The sequence below is a fragment of the Zosterops lateralis genome (assembly GCF_965231275.1).
Source record: "Zosterops lateralis genome assembly, chromosome: 5".
NCBI classification, from domain to species: domain Eukaryota; kingdom Metazoa; phylum Chordata; class Aves; order Passeriformes; family Zosteropidae; genus Zosterops; species Zosterops lateralis.
In genome coordinates this window covers 53,701,963-53,719,297 of record NC_139766.1, presented here as the reverse complement: position 1 = coordinate 53,719,297, position 17,335 = coordinate 53,701,963, and the positions used below count along the sequence as shown (strand labels likewise).

The 17,335-nt window shown below is 35.9% G+C and overlaps 1 protein-coding gene across 1 annotated transcript in view; it reads left to right on the top strand.

The window, feature by feature from the left end:
* The window catches only part of CCSER1 (coiled-coil serine rich protein 1), a 383,892-nt gene extending 366,843 nt beyond the window's left edge, over positions 1–17,049 (top strand). Inside the window, exons 9-10 of the mRNA XM_083861973.1 lie at positions 9,566–9,643; positions 16,834–17,049. Of these exons, the coding sequence (XP_083718099.1) occupies positions 9,566–9,643; positions 16,834–16,914 (159 nt within the window). The 3' untranslated portion in view covers positions 16,915–17,049. The remainder of the gene's footprint in view (positions 1–9,565; positions 9,644–16,833) is intronic.
* The last annotated feature ends 286 nt before the right edge of the window (positions 17,050–17,335 follow it).

Below are 17,335 nucleotides of genomic sequence, written 5' to 3'. Positions count from 1 at the left end.
GTTGTGATTTCCCTCTTTGAACAGTTTTATGTCACAGCTGCTTTATGGTCATGATTATAAGTCATCCTTTTTGGTTTGATTGCAGCAGCAATCTGGGAACCATAGCAACATGTTTTGCTTATAAAATATGTCAGTAGGAAATAAAGGTCTAGTCACCATTTCCTTAAATGATGAGAAATTATATTTTAAAAAGGAAGGAAAAATGACAGATCTTTTTTCAGTACTCTTTCCTGAAGATCCTGTAATTCTTCTGGAAATCATAAGAAAAATCCTATTTCAATTCTTTGTGCAACAGTTGCCTTTTTGCATAGCCATCATAGCAAAAACCTGAATGTAATGGTTACTTTCCTTGTACAATATAATACTTGTTATTATCATTTGTAGGTGCTTGGAAAGCTCCAATTTTCATATGATAATGAAAATACTTTGCTATGTATTTTGTTAGTTTCACTAGTTGAAGTCAAAATGCAATTGCTAAAATGCTTGACTACATCCTGGCATCCAAATTATTTGCTGTAGAGTTTGTAGCAGTCTTGCAGCTCTCACAAAGTCAAACTCCCATCACTGGGGAAGTTTCTGAATTAATTAAAGACATGTCCGAAAGAAAAGGAGATTGATATGCTCTTCTCTTCTGAATTGCTTTGGCATCGTAAAAGTGAAAGAAAATTTTGTTGTCTGGTCACAACTATTCAGCTTAGACAAAGTAGTACAAAGCTGCTGAAAATTACTTGTGGGGCTTGCAATACCTGATAATGCATATTAAAGTGTGTTAGTTTTGTCTTAGTGAATTGAATATGATGTGCATCATACTTAATTTTCACTGTCTCTGCTGAGGTGACTGGGTAAAAATGGAGGGCAAGAATGATGAACCTGAACTCACAGTAAAAAGCTATCTACTTTAATAATATTCCAGTGTCAATTACTGGCAAAAACCATGCTGTGACTTCCCCTGAGAGAAGGTTCACAAAGGGTAAAAGTGCCTTTTGGTCCTTGCTTAAGCAGTTAATTGCCCAGGAAAAAGTCTTTGCAGTGCGAGTGCCTGGTGTAGTGACTGAAGCTTTTTCCTGAGCTGTACTGCTACATCCTGTTCTGAGTATGTCTCCTTAGTCTTTTATTGAAGCTCTCTGCCTAGAATTCTCCATGCCTCACTTTCCCATGAAATCTCTAAAAACCCTTTTGGGCTCCAAAATGTTACCTGGGCAGGAGGTGCTGTGCAGCTCTCTGCTGGTTGCCTGTGGGCTGACTTCCAGGCTGAAGCTCTTGCTGAAGCCCCTTGCCAGCTGAGGCCCTTCTCATCTGTCTAGACAGTGATTTTCATGAAAGTCCCTCCATTTCTTGGACTAGTTAGTATTGACCACTGTAGGAAATAATTAGGACGGGCAGTATGATCGCTTCCAGTGTGTGCATTTGAATGTGTACATTGAATGGGCTGCTCACGAGTGCAGGACAAAGGCAAGTCAAAGAATTGTCTTGTTGTGGCCACGCTAAATCCAAACTGATGGTTCTGTCCAAAACATCTGCCAAAATTTATTGAGTAGCTGACATAATGTCACAGGGACAACAGCTCAGAGTGGCAGCTGTGGGTTGTTTTCAATATTGCTTGGTATATTTACAATGATGCAGGGATTATATGTTGGTATCAGTGAATAAAACTGCAGCCTTATTTAGCACAGAGATTGGTCCAGGGATTTGTTGATTTCCATGGTGGCAGCAAGTATTTGATTTATATGATTATTTTTCTCTATTCATTTGACCAACAAATGATGAAAATCAGCCTGCCTTGTGCAGTTCCTGCTGGGATAACACAAAAATGACCCTTTCATTGCATTTGTACTGTATGCTCCTAATGCCGCAATTGTGAGTCTCATTCCTCAGGACAGCAATCTGTAAAATTGTTGTAAATACTTAGCTGTGTGAGGTTTGATTAATGCCAGAAGCCTTCAATAAACAACAGTTGCAATTTGTGATGTGATGATGTGATGATTCTTGCACTCTGTCTAATGCATGTTCTGTTAAATCTCTGTATCAAGTGACTGGCACTGATGTGAATCACATTCCATCAATGGCCCTGTGTGCACAGAGGCAAAGGAAACCCAAACCAACTAAAATATTTGACAGGCAACACGTAAATATCTTCTCATAGAGGCCTAAAGGATGTTGGCATTTCACATGGTAGGTAGGGAAGAAAAACATAACAAGAAGTTAATGAATGCCTTTGATAATTTCAAAAGTTAATGAAACAGCTTCCCCAAGTAAAACATTTTATTAAATGTTTTGCAGAATCATCTGTTAGTAATGCTACAGGATTTTCATAATGCTGTTACGTTGTAGTGTATTTGTTTAAGCAGAGATTTTTTTCTTTGGTGAATAGTGATAGTCACAAAAAAAAAAAAAAAAAAAAAAAAGTGGAAGAAATTAGAAAAAAATAACTCCAGCCATTCCAAAACAAATGTTATGGACAGGCTGAAATTCTGTTTGTGCACCTGTGCAGAACCTGGCAGCATTTAAAGTCATGTACACCACAGAAGTGATGAATGTGGTTGTTCTGCAAAGGGACAAAGGAAGAAAAAAACCCAAAGTTATAAATGGTGCTTCCTTTCTTAACTAAATTTAGTAGGTTTGTGTCTATTTGCATGTTAGCTTTGTGTGTGTGTGTGTCAGCACAACTCTGCCAGCTGAATCATGAGCATACCACCTAGAGGTGATGTTGTGGGAGTATATTTCAGTAAAAGCAGAAGGGCAGGAATAATCTAATCCATTTTTTCCTACTCCAGGTTCGTAGTTCATGCTAGACTATGAGAAAGGTACAGTGCTATGCCCATGAGACAAATACTTGAAATAAATATATTGATATCCTTGTTCAAGGAGTACAGTTTTCTAAGTTGCAGTTATTTCTGAAAAACCCAAACATGAGTTTGCAAGCAATTTAATTAGAGACTTTATGTCTTATCTCCATTTTCAGCTAGTAAACATAAGAAAAGCAGAACTTCATTGGATTTAAACTTGCTTATTTTTGATGATCAAGTATTTAAAGATGATGGGTCAAAAACTGATGTGTATAAAACAAGTAAGTTGTTTCATATCTTTAGAGGGGCTTTTTAGTACTGTTCAGTTAAGTAAATGAGAGCACTAATCAGAGAGAATTCCACTACCATATCTGTGATGTCCATTAAAAAAAAAAATTCTGTGTAAAAGTACTGTGAATCAATGGTGTGCAAATTGGAATTTTGAATCTGAATGTGTAACTCTTCTTAGCAGTAATCTTCCAATTCAGTGTCATAGTGAATACTCATCTGATACGGGCTCTGAGATAGTAACTGAGCCCAGAAATTACTAGCAAAGTGAGTGTGTTGCATTTATTGGTGTCTGCTTTTCTAGGACAAGAGATTTGGACTAGATATTTATGCAGCACTCCGTAACTCTTCATGTGGCTTCACATGACCTTGAAAAATAAATTGTATTGACTGTTTTTCTTCAAATATTTTTAGAATGATCAAGGCAATAGTGCTAATGTGGGAGATTTTTGTGTTTTACTGCTGTAAGGCTTAATGTCCCAGTATCACCATTTCTGAGTTACCAAACTGGGGTAATACTGTCTCCTCATCTTGTCTGTTGGGTGTTTTATATTTTGGGACAGGATTTTATTTGTCTAGGTGGTCTTAGAAGCCAGAACCCAAGGGATATATGGGTTAAAAGAGATACTCTTTTCTATTAGATGAGCTACTATAAGACTAGTAATATCTTCTTGGACATCTGGGTGCAACCTCAACACAAATTAAAACTAACAAGAATGCATATTAAAGGTTCAAGACTATTTGTATAGATAATTTCTACATGAACTCCTGTGCTTGATGTGTCTGCCTTTTGAAGGGTTATGACTGGGCAGCTGCTTGTTTTTCCTTTCCTTCCAATAACTTTCTCAGGTCTTGGTTTTTGTTTTTGTTGCTGGGATGTTAAGATTGGCATCACTTGTTATGGCCATATTATTCACAGAGTGTGACCATATAAATTTTTTATTGCATTGCATTATTCAAAGCATGCATGGCCATGTCTGGGCCATATGTGAGTATGTGATTTGTGATTCAATATATTTTTTTTATTTTATTTTTTTTTAGAGATGTGATCACTAGAAGAAGTTCCTCTATTTTTTAGTGACATGTTTACACAGGTATATATCTAAAAGTAGCCATGGGAGCCATAATCAGTAAGGAAATGACAACTTGCTATTCAGATTTACTGAATGACTGAGTGATAGAAATAAACAATATACAGGTATTGCTTTAAAGTATAAATCATAAATTCTAAGAGCAATTTAGCATTCTGTTGATGCAACAGATAAAACTGTAAATAATTAATCAAAATACATTTACTCTCAAGAAATTCTCCCAATCCAAGAAATGCAAAAAAGGTTTTTTTCACATGGAATAAACAGATACCTCCCACTATTTAATCCTATATTTTAAAGTATCTTCCCAGGATGCTTTTGAAAAACAACTTAAAAACTCAGGTATATTTGCTAAATCCTTGTTCTGAAGTTCTGAGATGGTCTCGCATACCTGTTAACATCTATTTTTAATTTTGCACATACACAAGTGGTAATGGCAATTTTTAAGGTACAGCACTGTCCAGTCAAATAAATGAGTCAAAAGATACCATTTTTAAGACTGTTTTCCTGTCTGACATTTGTCAGCTCAGTGGACTAGGAGATTCACTTTTTGTATGTTTTCTCTTTCTGATTAGATAGACTGGGCTCTCAAAGTTCAGAGTCATCTTTTATTGGTAAGGTCACACAGCACTCAACAAAAGAGAAGAGTTGCTGTTTTTTTTTTTTTATTGCAGAACTTGGGGATGAAAAGTTGAAGACAATACTTGGGATTATTAGGATTTCAAAACTTAAAACAGTAATAACCCTCTCTATTTAGGATCTGGTGAACCTTTGGAGTTCTGTAAGGTTAGCTGGCATGTCTACAGGAGGATTTGTAACTCTGTCAGAGATTTTAAACCTTACTAAATATTGTTGATCTTCAAAGACCTATTACCAAGTGATTGCATTTTAAGAAGCATCTTTTTCATTAGATGTGTTCAGACTTAGCAGTAACTAATTATTGAAGGATTGCAAACTGCTTGGAGACAGTCTTGTCCTAGCCTTTCTTCATTCATACCTGGATGTCATGTTCTAATACAAATCAAAGCAGGAGGTGTGCTGTCTTTCATTCCAGATGCCATATTTACCATATGCATAGAAATTCACCATGTGTTTTACAGAAGTCTCATAATGTATAAACTGAAAAACTCTTTTGGTTTGTTCAAGACTCCTGTGTGAAAGCAATGAAATATTCTCTGAAATCTCATGTAGTTTTGGTGTTTGTTGTTTACAGTGATTTGACAGAACTATAACCCTCAGTGAAACCTGCCTTTGTGCATACTTGGATGCATTCCCACTAAGTTTCCTCATGTTTTTCTCCTGATCAATGGCTTAGTCCCCTTGGGGATGATCACACCTGTTTGTCACCGTGGTTCCAGAGTAATGCCTCTAAATTTGTTGTGGCTATTTGGCACTTCAGTTCTTAGTGCATTTATGTGTAGATAGCTGTACTGAGTTGTAGCTGTTTTCTCATGCTGTGCCCAAGAGACAGCTGGCTTTTTGCTGGGCTTCACAAAGAGTTTTCAAGTGTGATGTGACTCAGCTGTACCGCAGCTGATCACTGGAGCTGTGCTGTATATGATATGTTTTCTTCCCAAACTGAGACTCAAACCAATAGGGACTCAATTTCTATGGAAATGGCTGTCATAAAGTCAATTCCGTAGCTCATTGTAGTCTGTAAATTAGGTAGAATAGATGGTGAAAAGCAGGTTTTTTCCTACTTGTTATCCCTTTGCTCTCTGCCTAACTGCTGCTGTTGATTAAGTTTAATCCCAAAGCACATCAGAATTAAAAGACTTTGCATTTTTATAAGTCTTCTGAAAAACAGCTTTTTCGCCCCAGTTCTGTGGCGAGCATAAGTTGTAATTCACAGTGGGCTTCATGCCAGAAGCAAGGGGAACAATCACATGGGAGATGTAAATCTGACTGCAGTGTTGGGGGCAACTGGAGGCTGTTCTGGATGTACGCTGAGACAAAACACCACATTCGTCTTCATCAGGTTTTAGAACAATCTCTAAAGCCTATAGGAGACAGAGGTAAAAAGTTAACTTATGAGATTTTATATTTTTTAATCTAAGTAACAAAGGGAAACAGCCATTAAAGGAAAAAAAAAAGCTTTACTATTCTATCAACTAGCCAAAATACATTCCTTAGGGATGAAAGCCACAGCTGTACTGGACACTAGAGTTTTGATTCACCCAAAACACCTGGGGCAGTAAGTTTTGCTCCTTGGTTTAAGATAATAATTCAAAGTAATTTTCAAGCATTTTATTTTTGGAATTTGCAGTTAAACAAAGCACCACAAGTGGTCACCATGGTGTCACTTGTAGGGGATAAGAAGACAGTCACAAAAATAACTTTGACCTGTTCACAGTCAAAGCTTTGAAAATTGTTTTAATACTCATCTGTTTGGAGAAGGAATGTTTTAGAAAACCACTGTCACGTTTCAAGATGTATCAAGCTTTACTGACTGCCTAAATCTGACTCTACATTTTTTCCTACTATCTTTCTTTCAGTAGTGAAGACTAAGTCATTTTCTCACTTTTTTATCTTACATTTCATTTTTCTGTTTTATCTGTAATATTTTTACTTGCATCATTTATCAGCTGATACCTATTGGCTTCCAATTTCAGCACCTTTTGGTGACTTATTACAGAGTAATAAAATACTGAGTATTCAAACCATGACACTCTTGTACCAGAGCTAGTTTGAGGTATAAACTACATGTGAACTTCTTCCCATGTGAGGAAATAGACAGGATCTTTATTGGTGGTGGTCTAATGCTTTTCACTATGGTTGTTGAAAGACCACAGTTGGTGATCTCAGTAATTGAAGGAGCTGCAATCATTGAGAAAATGTCCTTCCATGTATTTTTTGTCTCTCTCCCCTCAAAAGACACACTCTGATACACACACAGGTACTTCAATGAGATGGGTGCAATGAATGTTCCTGGCAGTGTTGCTGTTAAAACAGCCAACAGCTCTTCCTGCCTTTTCGCTAATTAGGATGAACCCAGGGAATAAAAGTTTTTTATGCTCTTACCCGTGTCACCTGCAAGTGTACTTTCGTGATGTTTATTTTAATAAGAGGCAATAACAACACACAGAATGTAAGAAAAGATGTTCATTAATGCTCTCACTTTAAAAAAGTCACCTAGAAGTACTTTGGCTGATCCTATTTTTTTTTTTTTTTAAATAAATTATTTGGTCATTTCTTGGTCTTTAGAGAAGCAAAGGTACCTATCTTGTTTATCCTGTGAAGAAAAAGGATAAGGGAGGATCTGTTTGCAGTCTTTTTACTCTAGTATTCTAGAAGGGGGAGTTGATTCTTCTCATATACACAGAGAAAGAGCAGAAAGCAGGACTGGGTCATGTGGAAAAAGTCAGTAATTATTCAATTTTACTGGAAAGCCTCTGAAAGAAGGTAATTTTTTGTCTTTCAGAATGTCAAGAAGGTCTTAAGGAAACAAAAACTTTAAAAATTGCTTTAAAATGTTACCTTATAGTAGTAATCATCTCTAGGAGTAATGCTGTGAGGGTAGTAGAAGGCTGCTGTGGGAATAGATGTGCAGGTAACTTCTTTGTTATGAATCAATGTTTAAGTGTGCTACCTGGCTTGTAAAGATCTTCAATTTCATATTTTGCTATAATCGAAAAAAAGGAAAGAGGTTTTATTTACAAACGCTCTTTCCCAGTACCTGGACATCTTGAAATTATCCGTTTTCCCCATTTTATTAGTTAGCTCACCAAAACTAAATAAAAATGATTACCGTGTTAATGTGGAGTCAGAACTTGGGTATGTTAAAAATGATCTCACTGCATATACTTAATTAAATGAGCAGCTCTGGGAAAGGTAAGTATTTTCTTATTCCAACCTTTATACCTTTCCCAGTTAATTTGTTTCCTTAGTGAACATACGGATTTATTCTGGGGGTTTTTTCTCCCTTCTTTTTCATTTTTTTTTCAAAATATATATTTGTGAATCTATACAGAAAGAACAGAAATGTTAAATTTGATCAGATACACAGTTTAATGCTGCTATTGCTCCAGTCACTAGATTACTTGAACATCCAGTATCTGTCAGTATCTGTTCGTAACTAGAAAATTCATGGAGCTTCTGAGCAGCAAAATGTGGTTAAATAAGAGAGTAGATTCATAATAATGTCTGTTTTTTAGACATGTAAAAGTGCTCTGGACAGACTAATAAATTCAAACTTCAAGAGAACAAAGCATTTCTGTCAGAACTAGGATTCCATTTTCTATGAATTCAGTTTTAACTTGGTTGTTACATCAGCAAATTTGGGCTCAAGTGTTTTAAACAATGAAGAGATCAGTCTGAATTCTGTTTTCCCCCCAACCTTTATTTGAAGAGTTGAAATACTGCGGATAAGTATCACTGAGGGGTTGACTTCTTTCTGCTGTTTATTCAATTAAGTGATGTGCATACCTTGCCTTGAATCAAATAATATGAAAACTTGAGAGTCAATGAACTTGAAATTCAATTTAAATGAGTTCTGGTTTATTGCAATACATACTAGTAGTGTTCAATTATATTTTGTAGATCTTGAGGAATTTGAGTTCAAGGTTAAGTATTTTTTACAGATAGAACTGAAAAGTTACACTGTATCAGTATGCAGAAAAACAAATCAATGCAGTAAAGAACTTTGCCTTCTTCTTCCCCTCCTGTGTGCCTTTTCCTGCATTACCCCATATATTTACAGTCGTTTTATCAAATATCTTCTCCTGGAAACCGAAGTAGTATGTTCAAGGGCTTCACTCAGCAAGCTTAGTGATCAGTTTCAAATGACGTTTCAGAATCTGGGGGGTTTTGTGTCAAAGAAGCCAGATATCTTTGCTCAAGTCTGTTCAGAAATTCCATGCCACACTTCCAAAAATTACTCAGGTACAGAGGGACAAGGATGGGAAAAGAAGAAACCAATGTAATACTCAAGAGATGCTTAGGATTTGCTGACATGTTTGTGTCGGGGGTAGGGGAGGGAGCAGAAGTCATCTCAGGTTTGTGATCTGCAAGTTTGCATATTGCTTAATATTTTTTAAAAACCTAAATTATTTCTTTGCTGTTGGAGTGGTGCTGGTGTTTGTTGCAATCCCTGCAGCTGTTTGGTGCTTTGTACCTGTTGTGTCTGCTGTGCTGTGTCTGCCTCAGTGAGATGCTTCTTGTGGGGCCCTCTGTATCACAGAGTTAGACTGGCTGAGTCTCCTCTCTGTTTAAGAGAAAGATAAATTTATAAAACCATATAATAGGAAGGAAATCAACCTCCCACTGTGAATAGTGCCATACTAAATCTATTTCTTAACCAGCTGTCCATGCATGCGTTTTGAATTTATCTGGATGTTTGGAGCTGCAAAGCCCAGTGAGGAAAAACATGACTCACCTATGCAATGTTATTTTGTTTTACAGGAAAAGGCTCAGTGCTTTCAGAAGACTCTTGCTTCCCAAGCAGATAAATCCACGCAGACAGAACTCGTAGGCCATGATGTAAGTAGCTGTATCAAACAGTATTATTTATCATTTTTGTGGGTGTTCAGATTTCTGTCAGCTGGTTTGCCTCTGGTGTTGTTGTGTCCATGCGTGGATTTGGTGATTCTAAAGTACCTTCAGAAACATGAGAAGATAATTACAACTACCTGCCAGCACACCAATGCCCTGTTAATTTTAGGCCTTATGAAGAGCTGAGAATTTGCATAAATGAATGTGGATGGTATGTATTAGTGTTTTGTAATTTTCTTTTTCAGTATTTATTTGCACACTTACTGACAGTTAATGAGGTTATTATGTTTAGAATTGTCATATGCTGTCCAAACAAGATTTGAAATTTGAAAGATAATGGTATAAATACAGTTTTGCCAAGTGATGTTAAAATTCTGTTTCCTAAAGAGCATCTGTCAGAATTTCTCCTAGAAAGTGTATTGATATTGTGTATCCTCATGCAAGAACACAGTCAAGGAAGATTCTTTCACTGTAGAAATATTGTTTCCCCAGTTCTTCTAACTGGAAGTATTCTTTCTGTGGAACGTTGCTTGAGTGCGTGTAAGAGATTCTCATGCTTACATGAGCTTCTTGAATACTCTTTGTGGAACATTTAGCACAGTTCCATTCTGTGACTTGTGCGAAGTCTAACAATAATTCGTGAAAACTGTTCTGCAAAGTAATGCTATGGTTTTGCATTGGTATAGATCAACATGCTGTTTCAAATTTCTGGAAAGAACTGTGGAATTAAAGCAGGCTTTGAAACCTTCCTTTTTGTGTCAGTGGAGCATCAAAGTTTTGTCTTCTGAGGATAGAAACACCAAAATTTTACATTTTAATGTGAAAAGTTTTATCTGCACTAACTTATTTTTTGTGGGTTACCAAATGTGAACCTTTATGTTCTACTGTGTCTGTAAAATCATGTCTGGTGGAATTTACTGAAACTCTGAGGTGTATATATATATATATATCACTCCTGAAAAATCCATAATATTCAAAAATATTTCAAAACATTTTTGTATGCTGCAATACTATATCCACTTCTTCTGTGACCAATTATCCTTCACAATGCTTTCTGATCCATTAGATGTTAAATAAAATTCTTCCAGTGAAAATGGCAACAGGAAATATGTAAACTTGGGGGGATATTTTGTGTTGTTTCATTTATTTTTCAGTTACATTGTTTGCTTGGGGTTTTTTTAGGCAGATGTGACTTTCACGTTTGATTGTTTTCTCCCAAATCAAGTATGTGGTACTCATGCTGCAGGAATTCATGCTGTTAGCAGATTATGTATTTTTTTCCCTTTTTCCAGTGTGTGTTCCCTTGGAGTTTGGTGGGGAGTAAAAAATAACATTAGAACCTCCTCCCCCAGACAGGTGCAGTTTTCTGGCTGAGATTTGAGTATTAAATGTCATAATAACAACAATTAGTTAAATAAATCCTTTTCTTTAGCTGCTTCTCTTCAATTAGTGGAACATATTTTTCAGACTTCCCTGGTAAAATGCCCACCTTGTCACGGTTGAAGTAATATATTCTCTCATACAGGCTGTTGTGACACAAGAACAAAAGGAAATGTTGAATGTTTTTCTGTGGAACAAGACTTCACCTATATTTATGTGGTACAGAGTTCTTGTGAAAATTCCATTGCAAGGGATTGATTGCAGAGAAATTTGAATGAATTTACAGAAATAACACAAGCCTGCTATGATCACAATGAAGGGAACTTGGTAGGAGGAATGTGCAAATAAATAGTGCTAGCACTTTTTGTAATATTGTTTAAACTTTTTGCTCTTTTATTTATCAGATTGTGCATCTTTTCTGTGAAGGATAGCTACTAATGATAGCTATTATTCAGCTGTGTTAATGTTGAATCCAAGTGGCAATTACATTTACATTTTTTGCTTTTGCATGAGAGCAAGTTGTAACTGTGGCAAGTATTATCTGTACATCATTTTATTTGGGATGTCAGTAAGTGTGTACAACTACCAGTATATTGTGTTAATATGAAATTCAACTAAATAGAAAAGTACAAAACAGATCAGAGAATACAAGATTTATTTTTCACCCCATTAGTCACACATTCTGAGAATAGTATACATTGAATACTTCAGATCTGGTTTAAGAGGTAAGCAGGAAATTTAACTTCATTGCATCATTACAAATTTGCTGCTTTACTTTAAAAAACCAAACAACAACAAAAAAACCCTCACATTTTTATTTTTCTTAATTCAAATTTAGAAGCTAATAATAGTTGGATAAAAGTGCTACAAGGAATTTTCATAGCATTATTTCGTAAATGTAATACAAATAGTTATATACACTACACAGTGTAATAACTCAGAAATGCTTAAAACAGTGACTCTCTGAGTAATTTGGTTTATATCGTCATATATTCTTTAATTCCACTGTGTAATCTTAGGTTACCTGTTTTGCAGTTGAAAAAACTGAGACAGGCTCGTCCCCAAAAGAAAGCAGTACTTGGTTTTTTTTTTTTACTTCTAGTCATCTCCAGTAGCTGAGACAGTTCTTTAGCCTTGGAGTTCATTTAGATGTGTCATTAAAAGTAAATGGAAGTTCTGACTTGGGCTTAGATGAGGAATTAATCCTTTTGTCTGTAGGGTGTGCAGTAATGAAAAGCTGGAGGCGAGTCTATATTTAGGAAGGAATGGATGAAGGAGGAGGAAATGCAGTGTTTCACAGAGAGGAAATGTTCTTGGTTTTGTGGATTGCTCAGAAAAAGCATAAACAGCATTGAATGAGTGTTTTGGGTAAGTGTGTGGGCAGTTAGCAGAGTGGAAGTTGTTACAGCGTATTTTATGTTAGCATCTATAACATAATTACAGTCAGAATCTGACTGTCAGTAAAGTTTGGGTGATGCAATCTCCTGCAAAACCTTTGAATTGTTAATTAATACTTCTGATAGAGCTCTGATTTTTTTTCCCGTACAGCACACTGAGATTTTTCAGTGGAAATTAGTTTAGAGTACTGTTTTAGTAAGCAAGTAGAACATAGTCTGCAGCAGTAAAGATAATGTTTCTTGTAAAGAATTGTTTGAACTGAAAAGCAAATGGCTTAATGTCTTTTCTGTATTGAAATGGTCTAATGTGAAACTTAATTACGGAATTAAAACACCAAGTTTAAAATCATTTCTGATAAGGGCGAAAGAGGGTCTTCCATGATGAGACATGCTTCAGAGTCCTTAAGTAATTAACATGACAACTTTACTACTCGAGGAAATTGAAAGTAAAATATCAACACAACTACTGTATGTAATCCAGGGAAGACATTGGAAGGCACTCAGGGTTTCTGTGAAGGCTAGTTGCTTACAAGTGCAGCATGTCAAGGAATCTTCATCTTATGATAGACCTAAATTTATTCTATTTTCCAATACGTGTACTGAGAATCATTTAGAACATGTTGGGAGTCTTGCAGAAAGGGCAATGTACACAACAGATTGATGTCGAGGCTACTAAATAAAAAATTATTAATGTGTCTTCAACAATCAATGGCAGTTTAAACTCCTTCACCTTCCTGGGCTTGCAAAGTCTTCTTTTATTGAGAGATCAAGGAATAATTTCTTTCATGTCAATCACATGGCTAAAGTCGACCGGAAGAGGAATAGATGCAGTCAGCCAGAACTGGGACTGATTACAAGATAATGTTAAGGGGTACTAATCTAATAATGGCTCCTAGCTAAATAGGTATTCCAAAGTATCATGCAGGCATCAGACAAGCAGTCTGCAGCATGTGCCACTGCTGATTATTTTTCATTAAAATGTGGCTCAAAACAGAATTAAACAATCACAGGACAATTCTTATTTCTGTCAACAAGGGAAGCACAACTCAGCACCACTTTGTCAATCTTTATCAGCCTTTGAATTTAACAAGTATGAGCTTAATTTTTTTCTCCACAAAGTAGAAATTTCTGGGAGCTGACATGATTTCTTTTCTGTGTTTGCCTTCTGCTGATATTATAGATTTCATATCTGAGTACTGCTATCCTCTTTGTTCTTCATCTTTCATACTGTGAATAAAGCTGATGTAAACAAGTTTTGGGCTGATCCTAAACTCATTCCCCATTTAATGAGCATTCTTTCCAGAGTAATGCTCCTTATATTTTGTACAATGCTTCTGATGTCTCAGACAACAGGCTTGTGTACTGTTGCTGTCAAGCTGCTGCAGTTTGGTTTGCACAGCTACAGAGAAAAATTACCTTTCTTTGGTGATCACTAGCACTGTGTACAGCAGTGCTGTGGGGCAGATAAGAAGGCACTAACTTTTATCACCTGGACAATCATGCAATATTAAAATCTGTACTGATACATATTTTAGGGTATTTGTTTTGTAGCTTGCTGTGCATTACCTTGGACAGCATGCCTCCCTTAACCTCTCAAAACCTGGGCACTGCCTTCTGCAGAGCCTCTGTGTTTGATTAGGAGGAAGTGGAAGACAGGGTGGTGGATGCTCTAAACATTCCCCTCCACCTCACTGCTGTGATCCTGTTCCTGCCAGCCAGCCAGCAAGGATTGTGGGTCCTGTAGAGGGATTGTGGACACTGTAGAGGGACTGCATTGCATTGTGTCCTCTCCTTCACAGGAGTAGAACAGAATACTGAAGTACTTCTTGAACTTTCCAGTCTAATCTAAATATGTTCTTGCTCAAGGTATTTGTGTAGTTTGTTACAGATTAAAGTGACTTTGGTTTTGCCACCTAAACTGGAAAATACATCCTACTTCTGCCTCTGCTCCTTCCCTTGGAGGCTGATGTCCATCTGCTGTTGTATTTTACTACTAGGTTTTTTTTTTCTCCATTTATTTATTTAGTCTCTGAGCTTGTCATCTCATGTAAACAGGGAAATTATACAAACTTGTGCATGATGTACCTTTCCCTAATGCAAAATTACTTTTTTTAAAAAATACCTTTAGAAATCAAATGAGCCATTAACCATTTCAATATTTGCTTTGATTATATGTCTATGTACCTATTCATATCTAGATATCCAAGTTGTTCTTGATATGCTACATCCTTTCCTACAACTTCCTTTAGCATTCATTTTCTCTCTTTCTCATGTCCAATTTCCATTTTTTACTATATAACTTCAAAATATCATTTCAAAATCTATGTTTTTTAGGGTGTGTTATGTGTGCAAATTATCAAACTTTGATGATGTCAAACTAGGATGATACTTCTTTTGGTTTTAATGATTGCCTTCCACCAACTCTTACAAAACACATTGCTTCACCATCAAACCCCTCCATACTTGATATTTCAATTACATTTAACCACCAATGAACAGTGAATTGTTGCACCTGCTCGTGACAGGGAAAAACAGTTCAAGTTACTGGTGCCAAATTCGCCAGAGGATAAATGCTTGTGCTGGGGTTTTGGTGTTTGTGGTGCTGTATGAAAAGTGATAACAGGTTTTCACATAATCTTCAGCAGTAAATGCGTTTTGGAACAGAAACTGAGGTGTGCCATATGAAAAAGACACTTTCATTCTGTGGCTGATTATCACAGGGTATTCTGCATTTAATTTTGCCCTCCCTAGAAGTAAAGATCAATGAAATTTGCATTCTGCAGTGATGCTTAATTGGTATGAATGATCTTCAGTTTTGATTTGTGTTATGCAAGTTGGCTTCTGGATGCTTATATAGATAAGCTCTGCATTGCTTAAATATCTGTAGTAATATATACAGTACTAGTAGTCTCTGGATCTTTAAAAAAAGCACTGTTTTCCTTCAATACAGTCTTCAATTAACAGTGCAATGTTTTTCTTGCCTTTTACAATTTAAAGCTTTCTACTTATTCTATATTTTTCTGTCATAACTTTCTGTCTTTGTATCTGCAGTTATGCTGCTGCTATCTTGTTTTAAAAGTGCAATAAAATACAAGGTACTTGGAAGTTTTTACCAAACTTAGTAATTTTTTGCTTAGATGCCTTGGGATGGAGGAAGAGGAATAGGGGGAGAAGCAAAGAAAGCTGTTTAGATATTCCTGATTCTTTGTCCTAGAAGTTTTGTTTGGTCCAGGCAGAACTCCTCCCACTTTTTCTGCTTTAGCTCCATCGCTGTCTTCTCGTTGGAGTTCTCTAGAAGTTTGCTTTTTCACTTAAATATATCCATCTGGACTTGTTGTCTCATTTCTTACTTTACTTTAACTTTTGTGCTGTACTTACGAGTATGACTTACCAAAATTTATTTTTAGTCATGTGTTTTCAGTATGTTCTAGTTGTGTTATTTCTATTGTAAAAATGCTACCAAGCAGTTCATGACTACTCTCAGTAGGAACTAAGTGAGCAGCTACCCCTAGAAATAATGTTCTTACTGTATTCACTCTGACCTGTTATATTAAGGATAGAAAGAAGTAGGACACTGAAAAACAGGATATTTGAATAGGTTTATTTGATTGAAATAAAAAAGCTATCCATCAGATTGTACCTTACTGACTGTTCATGCATTATGTTGAATACTAGCAGTGTCTTATTTGTAAGGGCAGAAAATAGCAGCACTAAACCTTTTGGATATTTTTCAAAAGAATGAACTGGAACGCAGTAAAATACACTCAGTTACAATCAGAAATTCTAAGAAATAGCATCATTTTGCAATAGGCCTGGAGTATATTTTCTTAAAAAGGAGAAAAATTTGATTTCACCTTGGAGGAAAGATCAACAAACAAAATTAAGAAATGAGGCATGGATAACCGCTGCATCATAAGCAATGTATATGGGGTTTGCTACATTAGTATACTTAGGGTGACTGCTTTTTATTACAGAATGATCTACTTACACAGTTTTATTGTAATGTGGAAATGTTTTAATGTTGTGTGCATGTTGTATGTATATTTCCTCTGTTAGCATAGTTCAGTCTGGTGACCTTTTTCCAGGAAAAACACGGCATCTGTTGTACATAAGAATTTTTGGACTAGAATAGTGTCACGAGCAAACTGACCAGTCATATTCCTGGTTTTCTCTGCATTGTCTCTTAATTAATTGTTGTGTTGATTAGTAGTGTGATAGAAGCTTTATTATTACATGCTGCCTGCATGACTGCATACAGCAGAAACAGCCATTTTTCATTTACTTTGTGTTGCCATCAAACTATACATCACTAAGATTTCATTTAATTTCATTTTTCTTTTTTCTTTTTCTTTTTTTTTTTTTTTGTTGTTGTTTGTTTGTTTGTTTTGTTTGTTTTTAAAGGCCCTGTGGAGCTCTCCATGTTCTGAAGGCTTAGTTTTCAAACCTATCAGCATCTCATTGGTTCCATCATTATTAAATTAAAAAGCAACATCTGGACACTCTGCACTTAAGGATATAATTAAATACTGCTGTATGTGAAATGAGCTGCAAGTTACCATTGCTGGCAAAATTCTACTACTTAAGATAATATTTGTATTATGAACAGTCAGACATCATTCTTTTGGGCAGTATCTTCATTATTAAGTGTATCTATGAATAAATTATTAGTAAGCTATGAAAAAGTTGTTATTTGAAATAAAAATTATTCTTACCATTTTGTGCACTTAGTCATCTATTGGTGATTCACTTCAAGTAAGAAAATAAGAAAATCCTTCAGTCACGCTTGTCTCTTAAGATTGAAAATATATGTCTTCAGGATCTGGAAACCTGAGGAAACCATTATTTTTTAAAACCTGTATTTATCCTTTTCCAGTACTATCGCACTGGCTGTGAATACAGGGTC